Source organism: Cherax quadricarinatus, chromosome 53 (genome assembly GCF_038502225.1).
Source record: "Cherax quadricarinatus isolate ZL_2023a chromosome 53, ASM3850222v1, whole genome shotgun sequence".
Classification (NCBI taxonomy): domain Eukaryota; kingdom Metazoa; phylum Arthropoda; class Malacostraca; order Decapoda; family Parastacidae; genus Cherax; species Cherax quadricarinatus.
In genome coordinates this window covers 26,085,644-26,106,106 of record NC_091344.1, presented here as the reverse complement: position 1 = coordinate 26,106,106, position 20,463 = coordinate 26,085,644, and the positions used below count along the sequence as shown (strand labels likewise).

At 38.9% G+C, this 20,463-nt stretch overlaps 1 protein-coding gene across 1 annotated transcript in view; it reads right to left on the bottom strand.

The window, feature by feature from the left end:
- Positions 1 to 139: 139 nt before the first annotated feature.
- Positions 140 to 20,463, bottom strand: part of LOC128692292 (angiotensin-converting enzyme) — a 158,635-nt gene continuing 138,311 nt past the window's right edge. Inside the window, exons 8-9 of the mRNA XM_070096268.1 lie at positions 14,743 to 14,909; positions 140 to 4,949 (exon numbers count right to left, since the gene is read on the bottom strand). Of these exons, the coding sequence (XP_069952369.1) occupies positions 4,768 to 4,949; positions 14,743 to 14,909 (349 nt within the window). The 3' untranslated portion in view covers positions 140 to 4,767. The remainder of the gene's footprint in view (positions 4,950 to 14,742; positions 14,910 to 20,463) is intronic.

The following is a 20,463-nucleotide window of genomic DNA, read 5'->3' as shown; positions in this document are numbered from 1 at the left end:
TTATTTACTGAGGTAGGTACCACAAAGATAGCTCTTATAATGGCCGAAAAAAACTGTTACCCAAATTGAATTAGCACTATAAATTAAAATATTCACAACAGTTCATTTGATCCACGACAGATAAATTTAAACAAATACACTATATAAATATGTTTATTAGATATTAAATCAAAGCATGTTAAATAGATTTCATGGTTAAACTACCAGAAAAATTAAATTATACAACTGATTACTTTTCTCTAGATGTTATAAAATATATGTACAACCACAATTATACCCCAAACCGATGAATTATTCAGGCCTCAGTATACACAACAGACAGGTTAATGACCATCACCTGGCAATGATTACTTAATTAACAGACAGTGCAAGTTCATTTAGTAGTGACCCGAGAGATACTACAAATTTTTATGATATTAACAACACTTATCTACCATACCAATATAGAAGTGAAAGGAAACCACAGTAGATATGACAACAAATGGCAGCCATACAGTAAATATATATCCACACTTTCTATCTTGCCCATGCTCCATCTGCAGAGCAAGACAGAGTTCAGGCAATATAGACCTATAATAACACCACTCAACCAGAACAGCAGCTGTCTCTGAGTGAGCACAACAGCAGCTGTCTCTGAGTGAGCACAACAGCAGATGTCTCCATGTGAGCACAACATAAGAACATAAAACATAAGAAAGGAGGAACACTGCAGGAGGCCTGCTGGCCCATACTAGGCAGGTCCTTTACAATTCATCCCACTAACAAAACATTTGCCCTACCCAATTTTCAATGCCACCCAAGAAATAAGCTCTGATGTGAAAGTCCCACTCAAATCCAACCCATCCCACTCATGTACTTATCCAACCTAGATTTGAAACTACCCAAAGTCCCAGCCTCAATAACCCAACTAGGTAGACTGTTCCACTCATCAACTACCCTATTTCCAAACCAATACTTTCCGATGTCCTTTCTAAATCTAAACTTATCTAATTTAAATCCATTACTGCGCGTTCTCTCTTGGAGAGACATCCTCAAGACCTTATTAATATCCCCTTTATTAATACCTATCTTCCACTTATACACTTCGATCAGGTCTCCTCTCATTCTTCGTCTAACAAGTGAATGTAACTTAAGAGTCTTCAATCTTTCTTCATAAGGAAGATTTCTGATGCTATGTATTAATTTAGTCATCCTACGCTGAATGTTTTCTAACGAATTTATGTCCATTTTGTAATACGGAGACCAGAACTGAGCTGCATAATCAAGGTGAGGCCTTACTAATGATGTATAAAGCTGCAGTATGACCTCTGGACTTCTGTTGCTTACACTTCTTGATATAAATCCCAGTAATCTATTTGCCTTATTACGTACGCTTAGGCATTGCTGTCTTGGTTTAAGGTTGCTGCTCACCATAACCCCCAAGTCCTTTTCGTAATCTGTATGGCTAAGTTCTACATCATTTAATTTATAAGTACTAGGGTTATGGGCACTCCCAAGCTTCAGAACCTTGCATTTATCTACATTGAACTGCATCTGCCACTTTTCTGACCAAGTGAGCACAACAGCAGCTGTCTCTGAGTGAGCACAACAGCAGCTGTCTCAGAGTGAGCACAACAGCAGCTGTCTCCGAGTGAGCACAACAGCAGCTGTCTCCGAGTGAGCACAACAGCAGCTGTCTCCGAGTGAGCACAACAGCAGCTGTCTCCGAGTGAGCACAACAGCAGCTGTCTCCGAGTGCTCAATATCCAGGAGGGTCAAGTTACATAATAAATCCCCAGGAAGTGAGACAACCAACCATTTATGTTGTTTACTTATCAATAACTTTTCTTTTAACTCATGTCCAAAATATTACGAAAGAGATGAACAAAATTAAGAAGAAGGTCAAGCTGGATGACTTGTCATACACAGTGTGGGAACTAAGCTTGCACTGAACTTTGCGCACACTGACCCTGCTGACCTGCACAGAAACAGGCATCATTATTGGTCAAACCACACATGTCATATAGCCACTTAATGTGGAATGAAATCACATGACATCACAATCATGTTACAATATTACCATGCTTCTGCAGTAAGTATTTTATAATATTTATGACATCAGTGGACATCTTACTTTTTGTGCACAAAATATAATCTTAATAATACTTATTATAAATAAAATAATGATAATTTCCTAACATCAGCAATGATAATATAAAAATTATATTTTTACCGATTTATTTTATAGTTTGCACACTACACTTAAGCACTGTTATCCATGTATCTGAAGTGTGTCTATGACTTCATCTGGTGTACTGCAAGTGAACTCACAGTCGAGAATTTCAGGGCTGGAAATACACAGGGCTCTTAGAAAGTCACCGATTACTGCCTTTCTCTTTGTGTGTCATGGTGAGAATAAAACTTTCGAAGTCAGCCTTAATTATAAGCTTCCTGTACACTTTCAACAAGTGTCTCTGTAGGGTATCCTACTTCTTGCACACTTTGAAGAAGTGTCTCTGCAAGGTATCCTACTGAGGAGGCCGTTATGGAAGGGAAATCTGATTTTTCTTCTGAGCTACAAATTCAATTTGTTTGTGGAACTGATTGTGTTGACACTGTTGGAGCTCGAAAGTGACGGTAGACTTCCTTTCCTTGACGTCCTACTCTACAGGAGAGCACATTTTCATAGCACTCTTATTTTCAGAATATACAAGGTGATGTAATACACTTTTTTTCTTGCCATGACATGTGAACAATGAATGGGATAGAAATCAGTTATATTCTATGAACTGTGTGTGTTTCCAGTCCTGAATTTCCTGAGGTGGCAGACACTTACATTACACCAGCATTCACACCTGTTCCACTTCCCCTCATTTTTCATCTTAGACTAAATGCCCAACTAGCAAATACTAATGTTCTCAAGATTTTCCGGGCAGCAAATTCTTAAAATTTTGAGAAAATACAATGAGTGTGCCCTGATTAGTTCACTAGTTGGTGTGTGTATAATAATATATTCAAGCATTATTTATTGATGTAGATGCAGGGTATTTCAAAATTGAGGTAGCTCAGGTTTGGTTTTAATGGAGCTAAGATATTTAAATAGGGCTGAACCATCTATACAGTTAACTCCTGAAGTAGTATCAAATAGAAGTCATTCTTTCCTCAACGTCCTGCTCATCTAGATTTACCATCTCAAACTAAGGGTGTTCAGCAAACCCACCAAACAATGACTCAATGCATTATTATTGACAACGTGACCAGAGAACTAACGGGGCTAACTCGTACATATATCTTGAGGAAGAATAGAATATTTTTATAACACTTCCTTACACTCAAGTTTCCAACACATTTCATCCAGAACTGCAGAAAAACCTAACTACACTCAAAGTAGAGAATAGCACAATTAACTCATCTTTTCATTAGGTCATATAATGTAATGCATCACATCAGTCCTCTTCAAAAGCAACATGGGTGTCATAAACATTATATCAAGTACTATTAAAGACTTTGATAGACACAGTTCCAACTCTCTAGATCAGTGATTTTCAACTAGGGGTAAATTTATCCCTTGGGAGTAAAAAATTACATGGTAAGAGGTAAATATTTGATGTACCTGATAACTGAATAATAATTCAATGTTTCTGGTTTTTCTGTTTTTTTTTTTTTGTGATAAAATGGACTGTATAATTATTTCTTTAGAAAAGAATATTTTCTTTTTTTTTTTTCTTTTGGTGATACGAATGTATATTGATATTTTGTGCAAATCCTGAATAATGTAATTTTGTTTTCTGACCTTCTTGTTTTTCTGTCCCTTTACGATGGTGATAATTTTTTTGTATGGAAGTAAGGGGGTAAATGGAGAAATACATCAAGCTAAGGGAGTTAATGACAGAGGAAAAGTTGAGAATCCCTGATCTAGACTAATGTGACGCATACTTTGCTGCAGTTGTCTTAAGAAATATATAGATGAGATTTCTTTTAGGATACAGGATCATCTGTACATGTACAGAACGCACAATACGTGCATTGTGTGTTTTGTATTCGGGTATAAAACCACACCTAATGTTGTGGCATGTAATTAAAAAAAAAAGACAATAGACCAGAGATAATCTGCTCACATATTAGTATTCGGCAGAATCAGGGAGTTTGTAGATTTGCAAAGCACTTAGCTCTCCTAGTGCTCCCTTTTTTTGTCTTTAGACTTACCCCACTACTACTACTACTACTACAACTACTGCTCCTTTAATACCATTTCTGTTATTTCCTTCAGTATGTTCTACTATTACTACTACTACTACTATTGCCTCCCTTCACTCCCCTTTCTATCTCTTATTAACACTACCACTTCTTCCTTTCCTCCTCTCTTTCTCCCGTCCCTGTCTTCCTCGCCTATATATACTGGATCACTCGCTCTCTTCTGTCAGTGTGACTTTTGAATGGTCAAAGACGGACCAAAAAGTTGTCATGAGCTTTCCTCTCTCCAATGTGCTGGTTATTTGTGTATAATTCTATTACAAAAACAGAAAGAGTTTATTGAGGGTTTACTTGAACACACAAGGTAGAGCAAGTGTCTGGCAGTACTGGCAGGTGGGTCACCTTCCATACCTTGATCCAGTGTGCACTTGACCATGCTGGTATAAATAATCTTGTGCATTCATTGACTTAAAAGGAACTGTTACTTAGGATAAAACAATGTAGTATGAAAAGTTCTTTCCTGCTTTTGTGCTTATTTTCCCAAAATATTTATTGCATATTACATTAGAACTATAACAGAGCTATAACTTGAAGTTAACTATTTGAAGAATTTCTTGCTTGAAAGTGAACACAGTGAAGCAGTGTCACCAACATCAGCAACAGTGAACCAGGAGCTGAACCAGCAGCAGCAGCAGCAGCAGCAGCAGCAGCAGCAGCAGCAGAGTGATCACTCTTGGTGTCCATCATGACTTTCTCACGTGTGCAAAGCACTTCATCTGTTAAGGAAAAAGTTAAATTTAAATGAATCAAATATTTTCCATTCACCGTGTGACCCCCCAGGAAGTATCACATGTGGCTGAAATTACCTGTTTATTAATATTTCTTGAGTAATAGTTTCTTGAGTAATAGGTAGTAGGTTGGTAGACAGCAACCACCCAGGGAAGTACTACCGTCCTGCCAGATGACTGTGAAACAAAAACCTGTAATTGTTTTGCATGATGGTAGGATTGCTGGTTTCTTTTTCTGTCTCATAAACACGCTAAGATAACAGGGATATCTTGCTACTCCTACTTACACTTTGGTCACACTTCACAGACACGCACATGCATATATATATATACATACATCTAGGCTTTTCTCCTTTTTCTAAATAGCTCTTGTTCTTTTTTATTTCTTCTATTGTCCATGGGGAAGTGGAAAAGAAGGGAGGCTGATTAGGAGTAAGATATAAACAACTATTGGGAAGGATAATTATTCAATGAAACATACAGGCAGTAAATTTAGAAGAATGTGGTGAGTTTAAATGTTAGTGTTAAAATTCTTTAAGCAGTTTGCATGTTGAGAAAAGTGGTTTGGGGAAGAAGATGATTGTTAGTTGATAGTGTAAAAAGAGGTAGTAAAGTGTATATGAAATTTTACAAAGTAGTGATGAGAGAAAATGTGTGAGAAAAGAAGTTAGAAGAGAGTGGCTTGACAATGAAATTAGTGGTGAGTTTGGATGTTATCATAATTTGTAATAAGAAAAAGTTTGGGCAGTTAACAGTTAAAGCTTCAAAAAACAAAATGGTTTGTCAGTTAAAAAATAAAGGAGAGGAGAGTGTAGGCTGAAGTTAGAGGTATTGGGAGTGGAAGAATATTTGAGGAATTGTTAAATATTGATGAAAGATCAGAGCTGTTTCAGTGTATAGGGCAGGAGGAATAACATCTGTAGGAGTGAGGAAGAGTAATTGTGAGTGTGGGGGAAGTTCAGCAAAATGATAAGTACAAAATAAGAGGGATTATTGGCTGGATTGATGGGATAAAGTGAAATGTTAAAGCAAGTTAGGATCTGGTTTTGGAGTGGTTGGTGCAATTATTTAATAAATGTATGGAAGAGGGTAAAAGGTACTGGAGTTGTGAAGAGCATGCATGAGTTCCTTCATGCTTTAAAACAAAGGATTAAAAAGAGAGTCTGTTCAAAAATTATAGGGGATAAGTCTGTTAAATTATTGCCTGGTAAAGTGTATGAGCCAGAGTTATAATTGAAAGAATTAAGTGAGCATGAGGAAATAGGATAGCAGATGAACAAGAGGCTTTAGGAAAGGTAGAGGGTGGTAATGGACCAGGTGTTTGATGAGAAACATATAAGTGAGACAGTATTTAGATAAGGCTAAAAGATCTTGCAGCATTGGTTGGAAAAGGCGTATGACAGGGTGGATGAGGGGGCAATGTGGCAGATGTTGCAAGTGTATGGTGTAGGAGTAGGTTACTGAAAGCAGTGAAGAAGAGTTTTCACAGGACATTGAGGCTCAAGTTAGAGTATGTAGGAAAGAGGAAATTTTTCCCAGTAAAAGTAGGCCTTAGACAAGGATGTGTGATGTCACAGAAGTGTTGTTTAATATGTTTATAGATGGGGTTGTAAGAGAGTAAATCGGTCTGGCAGAAAAAACAGGACAAAAAAGATAAAGTCACACCTGAGCTGGGGTTCATCACAGCTGCTCTTTGCTGATGACACTGTGCTCTTGGGAAATTCTGAAGAAATTGCAGAATTGGTTGGTGTGTTTGGTAGGGTGTGCAAAGAAGAAAATTAAAGGTGAATACAGGAAAGAGGAGTAAGGTTATGAGGATAACAAAAGATTAGAGTGATGAAAGATTGAATATCAGATTGGAGAAAGTGGAGGAGGTGAGCGTATTCAGATATTTGGGTGGGGGCACATTGTGTGGGATGAGTCCACAAAAGAAGATGAGGTGAATCTATGCAAATTAGTGAGGAAAAAGTGAGTGGTGCCAGTCTGTGGAGACCAAGAGAACTTTGTCCTTGGGGCAAAGGGAATGTAGAGTATAGTTGCCTGGCTCTTGCCATGGGTGTGAGCGTGGGTGATGAATGTTGCAGCGGAGAAGGCTGGGGCAGTGGAGATGTCATGTCTGAGGGCAATGTGGTGTGAATATAATGCCGAGAATTCGTGGTGAGTGGAGGTCTTGGGATTACCAAACTGTTGTCCAGAGGCTGAGGAAGGGTTGCATTGAGTGGTTAGGACATGTAGAGAGAATGGGCTGAGAAACAGAATGACTTCAAGGGTGTATCAGTCTGTAGTGGAAGGAGGCGGGGTAGGGTGCAAACTCAGAGGGTTGAGGGAGGGTAAGGAGGAGTTTGTGTGTCATGAGGGCTTGGACCTTCCAGCAGGCATGTAGTGGCGTGTTTGATGAGTAGATAAGAGACAAAGGGTGGCCCAAAAGGAAAAATGAAAGTTTTTCCTTTTACATTTAGTAATATATACAGAAGAAGGGGTTACTAGCCCCTTGCTCCTGGCATTTTAGTCGCCTCTTACAACACGCATGGCTTACGGAGGAAGAATTCTGTTCCACTTCCCCATGGAGGTAAGAGGAAATAAACAAGAACAAGAACTAGAAAGAAAATAGAAGAAAAACCAGAGGGGTGCATGTATATATGCTTGTACATGTATGTTAAGAGTGACCTAAGTGTAAGCAGAAGTAGCAAGACGTACCTGAAATCTTGCATGTGTATGAGACAGAATAAAAAGACACCAGCAAACCTACCATTGTGTAAAACAATTACAGGCTTTCGTTTTACACTCACTTGGCAGGACGGTAGTACCTCCCTGGGCGGTTGCTGTCTACCAACCTACTACCATCTTTATATCCCTTCTAATTTGTAAAAATCTCTCATATGCAAACGTTTTCTCTCTTTACCTCATCATTCCACCAATCGTTCTTCTTCCGCATACACACTCCTACATCCACCTTCCTATATCCACAACTCTCGGCTGAACATTTTAACACTGCATTTTAAAACCACCTTACAACTTCCACAGTTATGGTAAGTATTTCGTGCATAAAGTAAAATAACCATTTTCCCATGTCTGAAATGGGACCAAGCAGGGAAAGTGCAGATCATCTTCTCAGAATGGAAGGAAGGGAATCACATGTTTAACTTGTCTTCATATTTTTTTTAGGTAAGAGAATAAATTAAAGCAGTTCCACCCAGCATTTAGACTAAGTCTCAAGGACTTAGCATGGGACTGCAGTTATCAAAGATCGTAACTACAGTCTCATGGAAGGACGTTTAAGCATAAGGCCTAAAAGAAAGACAGTCAATCTATTTGCTTAAAATGATAAGTTTTGCAATAACCGATCTAAATGAAAATTCTCTCTACGAAACTTCAATAAGATGTATGATAGGACTGACAAAGCTAGGAGAGGCTGAGTCAGGGGCTGAGACTCGACCCCATGCAACCACATATAGGTAAGTAGACGAGTACAGCATGCATTTCTTTTTATATTTTACAGCATTACAATTTATCACCTCCCTGTGCTGTTATTGTTTTTGCGTGCGAACAAGTAGAGGTAGCTGAGCTGATGAACTATAGGGACACCTTTCTCGGATCCCATAGCAAACCACATCTAGTTTCCTCCAGACTCATACAGAATGTAACGCTTAGTTAGAAAAAAATACGTATATTATTGTTAAGGAAGTACTACAGTCCTGCCAGATGACTGTGAAACAGAAACCTGTAACTGTTTTGCATGATGGTAGGATTGCTGGTTTCTTTTTCTGTCTCATAAACACGCTAGATAACAGGGATATCTTCCTACTCCTACTTACACTTTGGTCACACTTCACAGACACGCACATGCATATATATATACATACATACATATAGGTTTTTCTCCTTTTTCTAAATAGCTCTTGTTCTTCTTTATTTCTTCTATTGTCCATGGGGAAGTGGAAAAGAATCTTTCCTCCGTAAGCCATGCGTGTCGTATGAGGTGACTAAAATGCCGGGAGCAATGGGCTAGTAACCCCTTCTCCTGTAGACATTTACTAAAAAAGAGAAGAAGAAAAACTTTATAAAGCTGGGATGCTTGAATGTGCGTGGATGTAGTGCGGATGACTAGAAACAGATGATTGCTGATGTTATGAATGAAAAGAAGTTGGATGTCCTGGCCCTAAGTGAAACAAAGCTGAAGGGGGCAGGGGAGTTTCGGTGGGGGGAAATAAATGGGATTAAATCTGGAGTATCTAAGAGAGTTAGAGCAAAGGAAGGGGTAGCAGTAATGTTGAAGGATCAGTTATGGAAGGAGAAAAGAGAATATGAATGTGTAAATTCAAGAATAATGTGGATTAAAGTAAAGCTTGGATGCGAAAAGTGGGTCATAATAAGCGTGTATGCACCTGGAGAAGAGAGGAATGTAGAGGAGAGAGAGAGATTTTGGGAGATGTTAAGTGAATGTATAGGAGCCTTTGAACCAAGTGAGAGAGTAATTGTGGTAGGGGATCTGAATGCTAAAGTAGGAGAAACTTTTAGAGAGGGTGTGGTAGGTAAGTTTGGGGTGCCAGGTGTAAATGATAATGGGAGCCTTTGATTGAACTTTGTATAGAAAGGGGTTTAGTTATAGGTAATACATATTTTAAGAAAAAGAGGATAAATAAGTATACAAGATATGATGTAGGGCGAAATGACAGTAGTTTGTTGGATTATGTATTGGTAGATAAAAGACTGTTGAGTAGACTTCAGGATGTACATGTTTATAGAGGGGCCACAGATATATCAGATCACTTTTTAGTTGTAGCTACACTGAGAGTAAAAGGTAGATGGGATACAAGGAGAATAGAAGCATCAGGGAAGAGAGAGGTGAAGGTTTATAAACTAAAAGAGGAGGCAGTTAGGGTAAGATATAAACAGCTGTTGGAGGATAGATGGGCTATTGAGAACATAGGAAATGGGGTCGAAGAGGTATGGGGTAGGTTTAAAAATGTAGTATTAGAGTGTTCAGCAGAAGTTTGTGGTTACAGGAAAGTGGGTGCGGGAGGGAAGAGGAGCGATTGGTGGAATGATGATGTAAAGATAGTAGTAAGGGAGAAAAAGTTAGCATATGAGAAGTTTTTACAAAGTAGAAGTGATGCAAGGAGGGAAGAGTATATGGAGAAAAAGAGAGAGGTTAAGAGAGTGGTGAAGCAATGTAAAAGGAGAGCAAATGAGAGAGTGGGTGAGATGTTATCAACAAATTTTGTTGAAAATAAGAAAAATTTTTGGAGTGAGATTAACAAGTTAAGGAAGCCTAGAGAACAAATGGATTTGTCAGTTAAAAATAGGAGAGTTATTAAATGGAGAGTTAGAGGTATTGGGAAGATGGAAGGAATATTTTGAGGAATTGTTAAATGTTGATGAAGATAGGAAAGCTCTGATTTCGTGTATAGGGCAAGGAGGAATAACATCTTGTAGGAGTGAGGAAGAGCCAGTTGTGAGTGTGGGAGAAGTTCGTGAGGCAGTAGGTAAAATGAAAGGGGGTAAGGCAGCCGGAATTGATGGGATAAAGATAGAAATGTTAAAAGCAGGTGAGTTTATCTGGAGTTTATCTGGAGAGAGTTCCGGGGGTCAACGCCCCCGTGGCCCGGTCTGTGACCAGGCCTCCTTAGGTCAGTGTCCCAGGATGCGACCCACACCAGTCGACTAACACCCAGGTACCCATTTTACTGATGGGGAACATAGACAACAGGTGGAAAGAAACACGTCCAATGTTTCTACTCTGGCTGGGAATCGAACCCAGGCCCTCACCGTGTGAAGCGAGAGCGTTAACCACCAGGCCACCAGGATATAGTTTTGGAGTGGTTGGTGCAATTATTTAATAAATGTATGGAAGAGGGTAAGGTACCTAGGGATTGGCACAGAGCATGCATAGTTCCTTTGTATAAAGGCAAAGGGGACAAAAGAGAGTGCAAAAATTGTAGGGGGATAAGTCTGTTGAGTATACCTGGTAAAGTGTATGGTAGAGTTATTACTGAAAGAATTAAGAGTAAGACGGAGAATAGGATAGCAGATGAACAAGGAGGCTTTAGGAAAGGTAGGGGGTGTGTGGACCAGGTGTTTACAGTGAAACATATAAGTGAACAGTATTTAGATAAGGCTAAGGAGGTCTTTGTGGCATTTATGGATTTGGAAAAGGCGTATGACAGGGTGGATAGGGGGGCAATGTGGCAGATGTTGCAGGTGTATGGTGTAGGAGGTAGGTTACTGAAAGCAGTGAAGAGTTTTTACGAGGATAGTGAGGCTCAAGTTAGAGTATGTAGGAAAGAGGGATATTATTTCCCAGTAAAAGTAGGCCTTAGACAAGGATGTGTGATGTCACCATGGTTGTTTAATATATTTATAGATGGGGTTCTAAGAGAAGTAAATGCGTGGGTCTTGGCAAAATGTGTGGAGTTAAAAGATAAAGAATCACACATAAAGTGGGAGTTGTCACAGTTGCTCTTTGCTGATGACACTGTGCTCTTGGGAGATTCTGAAGAGAAGTTGCAGAGATTGGTGGATGAATTTGGTAGGGTGTGCAAAAGAAGAAAATTAAAAGTGAATACAGGAAAGAGTAAGGTTATGAGGATAACAAAAAGATTAGGTGATGAAAGATTGGATATCAGATTGGAGGGAGAGAGTATGGAGGAGGTGAATGTATTCAGATATTTGGGAGTGGACGTGTCAGCGGATGGGTCTATGAAAGATGAGGTGAATCATAGAATTGATGAGGGGAAAAGGGTGAGTGGTGCACTTAGGAGTCTGTGAAGACAAAGAACTTTGTCCTTGGAGGCAAAGAGGGGAATGTATGAGAGTATGGTTTTACCAACGCTCTTATATGGGTGTGAAGCATGGGTGATGAATGTTGCAGCGAGGAGAAGGCTGGAGGCAGTGGAGATGTCATGTCTGAGGGCAATGTGTGGTGTGAATATAATGCAGAGAATTCGTAGTTTGGAAGTTAGGAGGAGGTGCGGGATTACCAAAACTGTTGTCCAGAGGGCTGAGGAAGAGTTGTTGAGGTGGTTCGAACATGTAGAGAGAATGGAGCGAAACAGAGTGACTTCAAGAGTGTATCAATCTGTAGTGGAAGGAAGGCGGGGTAGGGGTCGGCCTAGGAAAGGTTGGAGGGAGGGGGTAAAGGAGGTTTTGTGTGCGAGGGGCTTGGACTTCCAGCAGGCATGCGTGAGCGTGTTTGATAGGAGTAAATGGTTTTTAATACTTGACGTGCTGTTGGAGTGTGAGCAAAGTAACATTTATGAAGGGGTTCAGGGAAACCGGCAGGCCGAACTTGAGTCCTGGAGATGGGAAGTACAGTGCTTGCACTCTGAAGGAGGGGTGTTAATGTTGCAGTTTAAAAACTGTAGTGTAAAGCACCCTTCTTCCAAGACAGTGATGGAGTGAATGATGGTGAAAGTTTTTCTTTTTCGGGCCACCCTGCCTTGGTGGGAATTGGCCAGTGTGATAATAAAAAATAATAAGTAATAATAATTTGTATTAATGTTATAATTATTATTGTTATTATTAGTAGCCTAGGTAGTAGGTTGGTAAACAGCAACCGCCCAGGGAGGTACTACCGTCCTGCCAAGTGAGTGTACAACGAAAACCTGTAATCGTTTTACATGATGGTAGGATTGCTGGTGTCTTTTGTCTGTCTCATAAACATTCAAGATTTTAGGTACGTCTTGCTACTTCTACTTGCACTTAGGTCACACTACACATACATGTACAAGCATATATATACACACCCCTCTGGGTATTCTTCCATTTTCTTTCTAGTTCTTGTTCTTGTTTATTTCCTCTTATCTCCATGGGGAAGTGGAACAGAATTCTTCCTCCGTAAGCCATGTGTGTTGTAAGAGGCGGCTAAAATGCCGGGAGCAAGGGGCTAGTAACCCCTTCTCCCGTATAAATTACTAAATTTAAAAGAGAATCTTTCGTTTTTCTTTTTGGGCCACCCTGCCTCGGTGGGATACGGCCGGTGTGTTGAAAGAAAGAATTAGTAGTAGCATTGCTGTATTCGTTACTGTTTTACTAATATTGTAATACAAGATTGTAGTAACATTAATAATAATAATCATAATCAAAATAATAATAATAATAATAACAATAATAATAATAATAATAACAATAATGCAATATTATTGTTATTATTAAAGTTTGTAATAATAGTAATACACTTTTATTATTAACCCTTTGACTGTCGCAGGCCCCTTTCTGAAACTGTCATTCTATGTCAATAAATTTTTTGAAAAAAAAAAAAAAAAAAAAAAAAAAAAAAAAAAAAAAAAAAAAAAAAAAATTCTAATGAAATGATAGAGAATCTTTTCCAGATGGTAATGACACCAAAAGTATGAAATTTGGTTGAAAACTCACAGAATTATGCTCCCGCGAAGTTAGCGGTCTTGGCGACATATATGCATCGGCGATTTCGCCGACTTTGAGCCCTGCTTTTAGTTAATTCCGTTGTTCCAGTTGACCAAACTCATAGCTATTTCTTTAGAACTCCATTTTATCTATCAGTTGAGTACAAGAAACCGCCCATTTACCGATCTGAACTACCCAATAAAGTGGTCAGAAATTGGCAATTTGGCCAATTTCATGCAAATTAAAAAAGATGCCAATTTCAAAATAGGGTCCAGAATAAACAATGTAGATATTCTTGGCACTAAAATAACATATCCTCTGTTCATTAGTCACGTCTCTAGGCCCCTCTTATATTACTATTGCTTTCTATTTTGATTTTTTATTCATAAAAAAAATACAAAATTTACTGTTATACAGACTACTACATTATTGTAAAAATGGTATAAATAATATCAGTGCGCTAGTGAAAGAATATTAGACTCCCCAGTTGATGTGTATTGGACATGTGGTGTGGTTTGCTTACTCCTGAACATTGGTAAAAATTGAACATTTTTGCTACTTTGAGCTCAATTTCAAGGTCGTTTTCATTGTGAAAGTAATCAAGATCATCTCTATTTCTGTAATATATTTTCCATTTTATCACCTGAGACCATGAAAACGAGAATACAACGATAAATACTATATGAAAATATACCTCAAATTCGGCGTTTTAATCCAAAAAAACGGTCAGTTTTTTTTTCTCATTACGCACTGCGTGCTGCAGGATTTTTTTTATGTGGTGCACACTGACCACACAAACCCATTCTCTCACATGTGGGCCTACCAGCTTTCTCCCGCTTGATTTGAAGCCGCTAGAATTTACGCGTATTAAAACGTCAGAAACAGTGGCGCGTAAGATGTATATATACGACGTAAACAGTCAAAGGGTTAAACAGTGACTATGTGTGAGTGAGGTGAAAGTGCTGAATGATGATGAAAGTACAGTGGACCCCCGCTTAACGATCACCTCCCAATGCGACCAATTATGTAAGTGTATTTATGTAAGTGCGTTTGTACGTGTATGTTTGGGGGTCTGAAATGGACTAATCTACTTCACAATATCCCTTATTGGAACAAATTCGGTCAGTACTGGCACCTGAACATACTTCCACTGTATTTTCTTTTTGGGGATTTTCTTTCTTTTTGGGTCACCCTGCCTCGGTGGGAGACCACCGACTTGTTGAAAAAAAAAAACTTTTATTATTTTTATTATAATTATTATCTCATTTTTTAATTACTGCTCTTGAGAAGCAGTTCTAGAAGATGTATCCTAGATAAATTGTGAAAAATAATAAGGTTGTGTAACATTCACATTCTCGTCTGTAGCAATATTATGGATGACACAGGCAGATGATAAGTTGAAGTTAGATAAACTTACCAGTTTCCCAGCCAATAAACTCTCCATTGCGTTCATTGTCCTCAGTTAGCCACATCTCCAGTGGCTTAAAGTATTCCCTGAGAACAGAGGCATCCATCCTGTGAGTCCCTGTTAATGCTGCCATCACCTTAGGCCATTCCTTGGAAGATCCTGACTGCAACAAATCCCTGTAGGATGAAGAAGCCATCACACTATTTCGTTATACATAACAGGTGCTGAAAAAGTTTTAGCAAGCTAACAATGGTCAAAAATATTTTATTCCTTTAATTAGAAGTAAATGAATACCATCAGCATATATATAGTGAGTGAAGCGCATCTCACTGTATACAGTGTGTGTCACTTGACTTTGATTATGGGGTTGAAAACCACTCATTCAAATATATAAGGGTCATATGGCCTGTTTGACTCCTGTTAACTACCTGTCAAGATAATTAACAGATCATTTTTTTTTAACAAGTCGGCGGTCCCCCACCTGGGAAGGGTGACCCAAAAAGAAAGAAAATCCCCAAAAAGAAAATACTTTCATCATTATTCAACACTTTCACCTCACTAAAACATAATCACTATTTTTGCAGAGGTGCTCAGAAATACAACAGTTTAGAAGTATATACGTAAAAAGATACACAACATATCCCTCCAAACTGCCAATATCCCAAACCCCTCCTTTAAAGTGCTGGCATTGTACTTCCCCTTTCCAGTACTCAAGTCCAGCTATATAAAAATAACCGGTGTCCCTGAATCCCTTAATTAAATATTACCCTGCTCACACTCCAACAGCTCGTCAGGTCCCAAATACCATTCGTCTCCATTCACTCCTATCTAACACGCTCATGCACGCTTGCTGGAGGTCCAAGCCCCTCGCCCACAAAACTTCCTTAATCCCCTCCCTCCAACCTTTTCGAGGACAACCACTACCCCGCCTTCCTTTCCCTACAGATTTACACACTCTCCATGTCATTCTACTTTGATCCATTCTCTCTAAATGGCCAAACCACCTCAACAACCCCTCTTTAGCCCTATTATTATGGCCATATTATGGCCTATTTTATTCATCCTAGAGTATATATCATGTTTCTATATTACAGGTTGGCCATCACTAATCCGGGATCATTGGGACCTGTAGTGTGCCGGATTAGTGAGTTTGCCGGATTACAGGGTGGTTAGGTTAGAATACACTTAATTAACCTATCAATAGAGAATCTCTCTGCTACATCTTCCTCATTTTCATCACTGCTTTCTCCTCCACTGACTTGCTGCTGTGGATTTACAACCATCTGCACAATTTCTGAGTCAGTATAACAATGAAATTTGAGTCAGTATGTATAATGATTTGAGTCAGTATAATGATGAAATTTGAAATTATGCTAGCCGAAATTAGTGCTGGATTACTGATGGAACTGGATAACTGATTGCCGGATTAGTGATGGCTGACCTGTATTTACATTCTTTATTATGTCATATTAGATCAATTATGATAGATAAGTAAGCCGCAGAGTTGATATTTGTGTTATATTAAAGTATTTTGTCCTGCCTCCCGAGAGCAGGAATTCCGCTGGAACGGATTAATGGCATTTCAATTAATTTAAATGAGGAAAATTTATTTGAAGTATGAACAAATTGAAATACGAGCTAGGTCACAGAATGGATTAAACTTGTAAGTCGAGGTTCCACTGAATACTGAAACGGAGAGATCACTTTTCCCAAGCTCATCATTAACTTCAAGATTACAGTGGACCCCCAACTAACGATATTATTTCAATCCAGAAGTCTGTTCAGGTGCCATACATAATAGACCAAAGTTGTTCCCATAAGGAATATTGTGAATTAGATTAGTCCATTTCAGACCCCCAAAAATACACCTACAAAAGCACTTACAAAAATACACTTACATAATTGGTCGAGTTGGGAGCTGATCGTTAGGCGGGGGTCCACTGTATTTATTAGTGATTCCTTGTTGGCAAGAACCAAGTCAAGCAGGTTATTTCTTCTAGTTGATTCTCTTACAAACTGTTTTATTAAGAAACTCGCTAGACTCAAGATTTCCATTCAAATTGCTGTAATTAGTATGGCTGAATTTAACACCTCTCATTAACGCACCATTTTCTTATCCATACTTTGTCTCCATAGGAGACAAAGGGTATGCTTTCCTGGGGCTGGGATGGAGGACATTGTTAGCCGGCTTGACAACATCATGAACGGTAATGGGAAATCCTATTATTTGCCTCAGTGCTGGAGGCAATGATGTAGGCAAGCGTAGAAGTGAGGATTTAGTTAGAAAGTTCAGGACAGCTATAGACATGATTAGGAAGAAGGGGGGGGCACCCTGTTTTAAGTGGCATTTTGCCAAGAAGAGGTGTTGGTAATGAATGGTTGTCCAGAGCAATTGGTATTAATTGTTGGCTGGATAAACACTGTAAGGATAATGCAGTACCATTCATTGACAACTGGGACAACTTCTATGGCCGAAATGACATGTATGCCAGGGATGGGGTTCACTTATCCAGGGCAGGTGTGGGCTTTCTTGCTAACTCAGTTGAGGGGGTTGTTAGGACTTTAAACTAGGATTAGTTAGAGGTATGGGTTTAGAAATGATAAATAATGAGTATGGATATATTGACTTATGCTCTGATATTAAGAATCTTAATAGTAACTGTCATGGAGTAACTCTGGGTAATGATAATTTCAGAAATTGTGTAAAAACAAAGATGAATAGGAAAAATGTGCAGAAGAAAAAACATATGATGGTATTTTATGCTAACAGTCGAAGTGCAAGAAATAAAATTAATGAACTACGTTTGGTAGCATGTGCTGGGAACTTTGATATCATTGCATTAACTGAAACGTGGTATGATTTAAAGAGTCGGGATATGACTGCTGAGTGTAATATTCAGGGATTTAAGTTGTTCAATGTGGATAGATGTAATGGGAAGGGGGGAGGAGTTGCATTGTATGTTCGAGAAAATATTAATTGTTGCATAAAAACAGGTATAAAAATAGATGGAGCAGTAACAGAGTCTGTTTGGGTAGAGTTCATGGAGGGTCAAGAAAAACTAATTCTAGGTGTAATATACCGACCTCCAGGCTTGGATCACGATAGAGGGAGACTTCTTTGGGACGAAATTGTTAGGGCTTCTGGACACAGTAACATAGTCATAGTAGGGGATTTTAACTTTAGCCAAATTGACTGGAATTCTTTGACAGGTAATCTAGAGTCCAGTGACTTCATGGAAACAGTTCAGGACTGTTTTCTGAAACAGAGTGTAACTGAGCCTACCAGGGGTAATAATTTGCTAGACCTAGTCTTGTCAAATAAGGAAACACTCGTGAATAATCTGGAGATCACTGAAGAGCTTGGCGCAAGTGATCACAAATCCATCACTTTTAGCATTAATTGGGAATGCAAGAATAATGATAATACAGTAAAAATCCCTGATTTTCGTTCTGCCGATTATAATGGACTTAGGGAACATCTGTCTAATCTTGATTGGGGTTATCTAGCTAATGATTTTATTGACGATAATCATACTTATGAATATGAAGGGATCTGCTTTTATGATTGTTTTCTTAATAATGTACACAGTGCCCAGAGTATATACATTCCCCAGAGAGAAATTAGGTCTAATAATAACGATCCCAAATGGGTTAACAGGAGGCTAAAGCATCTATTAGGGGAGAAAAGGGGAATTTATAGGCGCATCAGAAGAGGAGAGGTTAACCTTACTGACCAATATGTTCAGCTTAAAAGAGAAGTAAGAAAGGCGATTAGAAAGGCTAAACGTGACTATGAAATTAGAGTTGCTAATGAATCAAAGACTAATCCAAAGGGGCTCTTTCAAGTGTATAGGACGAAGGTGAAGGAAAAAGTAGGACCTCTGAAATCTGGGAATGGACAGCTGACGGATAATGAACTGGAAATGTGTTCCTTATTTAATGACTATTTTTTGTCAGTTTTTACACAGGAAGATGTAAATGAGATTCCAGTAATTAACAATTATTTAGTTCCTGATGAATTTAAGTTAACTAATATTACTGTCACGAGGGACATGGTTATTAAACAGATAGACAAACTGTTTTTGGCCAAAAAAATCAAAATAAGTCCCCGATGTATTCTCTCATATCTATGACCCGATCAGAGTGAGCTGAGCTCATGGCGTAGATCTAAGGTTTGGACCCTGAACGTAAAGCCGTAGATCTACGGGACGGACCATGAAAGGGTTAAACAGATAGACAAACTGAAACAAAATAAGTCCCCGGGAGCTTAGTCAGCCATTAACGAGTGTATTCAATGCGTCCATCCTTACCAGTGTTGTGCCAGAGTTGTGGAAGATGGCTAATGTGGTTCCTATATTCAAATCAGGGGATAAGTCCACTCCTTCAAATTACCATCCAATAAGCCTGACATCTATAGTGGGCAAGTTATTAGAATCAATTATAGCTGACATTATCAGAAGTCACCTTGAAGAGCATAACTTGATAAATGAATCTCAGCATGGATTCACGAGAGGTCGTTCCTGCCTGACAAACTTACTGACGTTCTTCAATAGAACATTTGAGGCAGTTGACAGTGATAAGGAATATGATATTGTTTATTTGGATTTTAGTAAAGCCTTCGACAGAGTACCTCACAAGAGACTCTTAAGAAAAGTGGCAGCTCATGATATAGGAGGTAAAGTTCTAGCATGGATTGAGGCATGGCTTACCAATAGAAAGCAGAGAGTTACCATTAATGGAGTGAAATCTGAACGGGGATTAGTCACTAGTGGCGTTCCACAAGGATCAGTTTTAGGCCCTCTCCTGTTCATAATTTACATTAATGACCTTGATGAAGGGATTACTAGTGACATGAGTAAGTTTGCTGATGATACAAAGATAGGCCGTATAATTCACTCTGAGGAGGATATCAATGAACTCCAGGACGATTTGAACAAATTAATGTTTTGGTCTGAAAAATGGCAGATGAAGTTTAATGTGGATAAGTGTAAGGTACTTGCCCTTGGTAATGAAAATAACCCTCAAAGCTATAATCTAGGTGAAGTAGAGCTTGGTCATACAGAATGTGAAAAAGACTTGGGAGTCATGGTAAGCAGAAATCTAAAGCCAAGATAGCAGTGCCTTAGTGTGCGCAACAAGGCCAACAGATTACTTGGATTTATCTCAAGAAGTATAAGTAACAGAAGTCCAAAAGTTATTTTACAGCTCTATACATCACTAGTGAGGCCTCATTTAGATTATGCTGCTCAGTTTTGGTCCCCTTACTACAGGATGGACATAGACTCATTAGAGAACATACAGAGAAGAATGACTAAAATGATTTACTGTGTAAGGAACATCCCGTATGAAGACAGACTTAAAGCCTTAAATCTCCACTCTCTGGAGAGGCGTAGAATAAGGGGAGATATCATTGAAGTGTATAAGTGGATGACGGGCATAAACAAGGGAGACATTAATAAAGTACTGAGGGTGTCGAACCAGGTAAGAACCAGGAATAATGGATTTAAGTTGGATAAATTTAGATTTAGAAAGGACATAGGTAAGTACTGGTTTTCTAACAGAGTTGTAAATGCGTGGAACAGTCTTCCCAGTGGGGTGATAGAGGCTAGGACCTTGGGTAGCTTTAAGAAGAGACTGGACAAATATATGAGTGGGAGGGGCTGGGTTTGATTGGTGTCAAGGGGTACGGGAGTTATTTCTTGAGTAGCTTTAGGTAGATGTCGTTTTGAT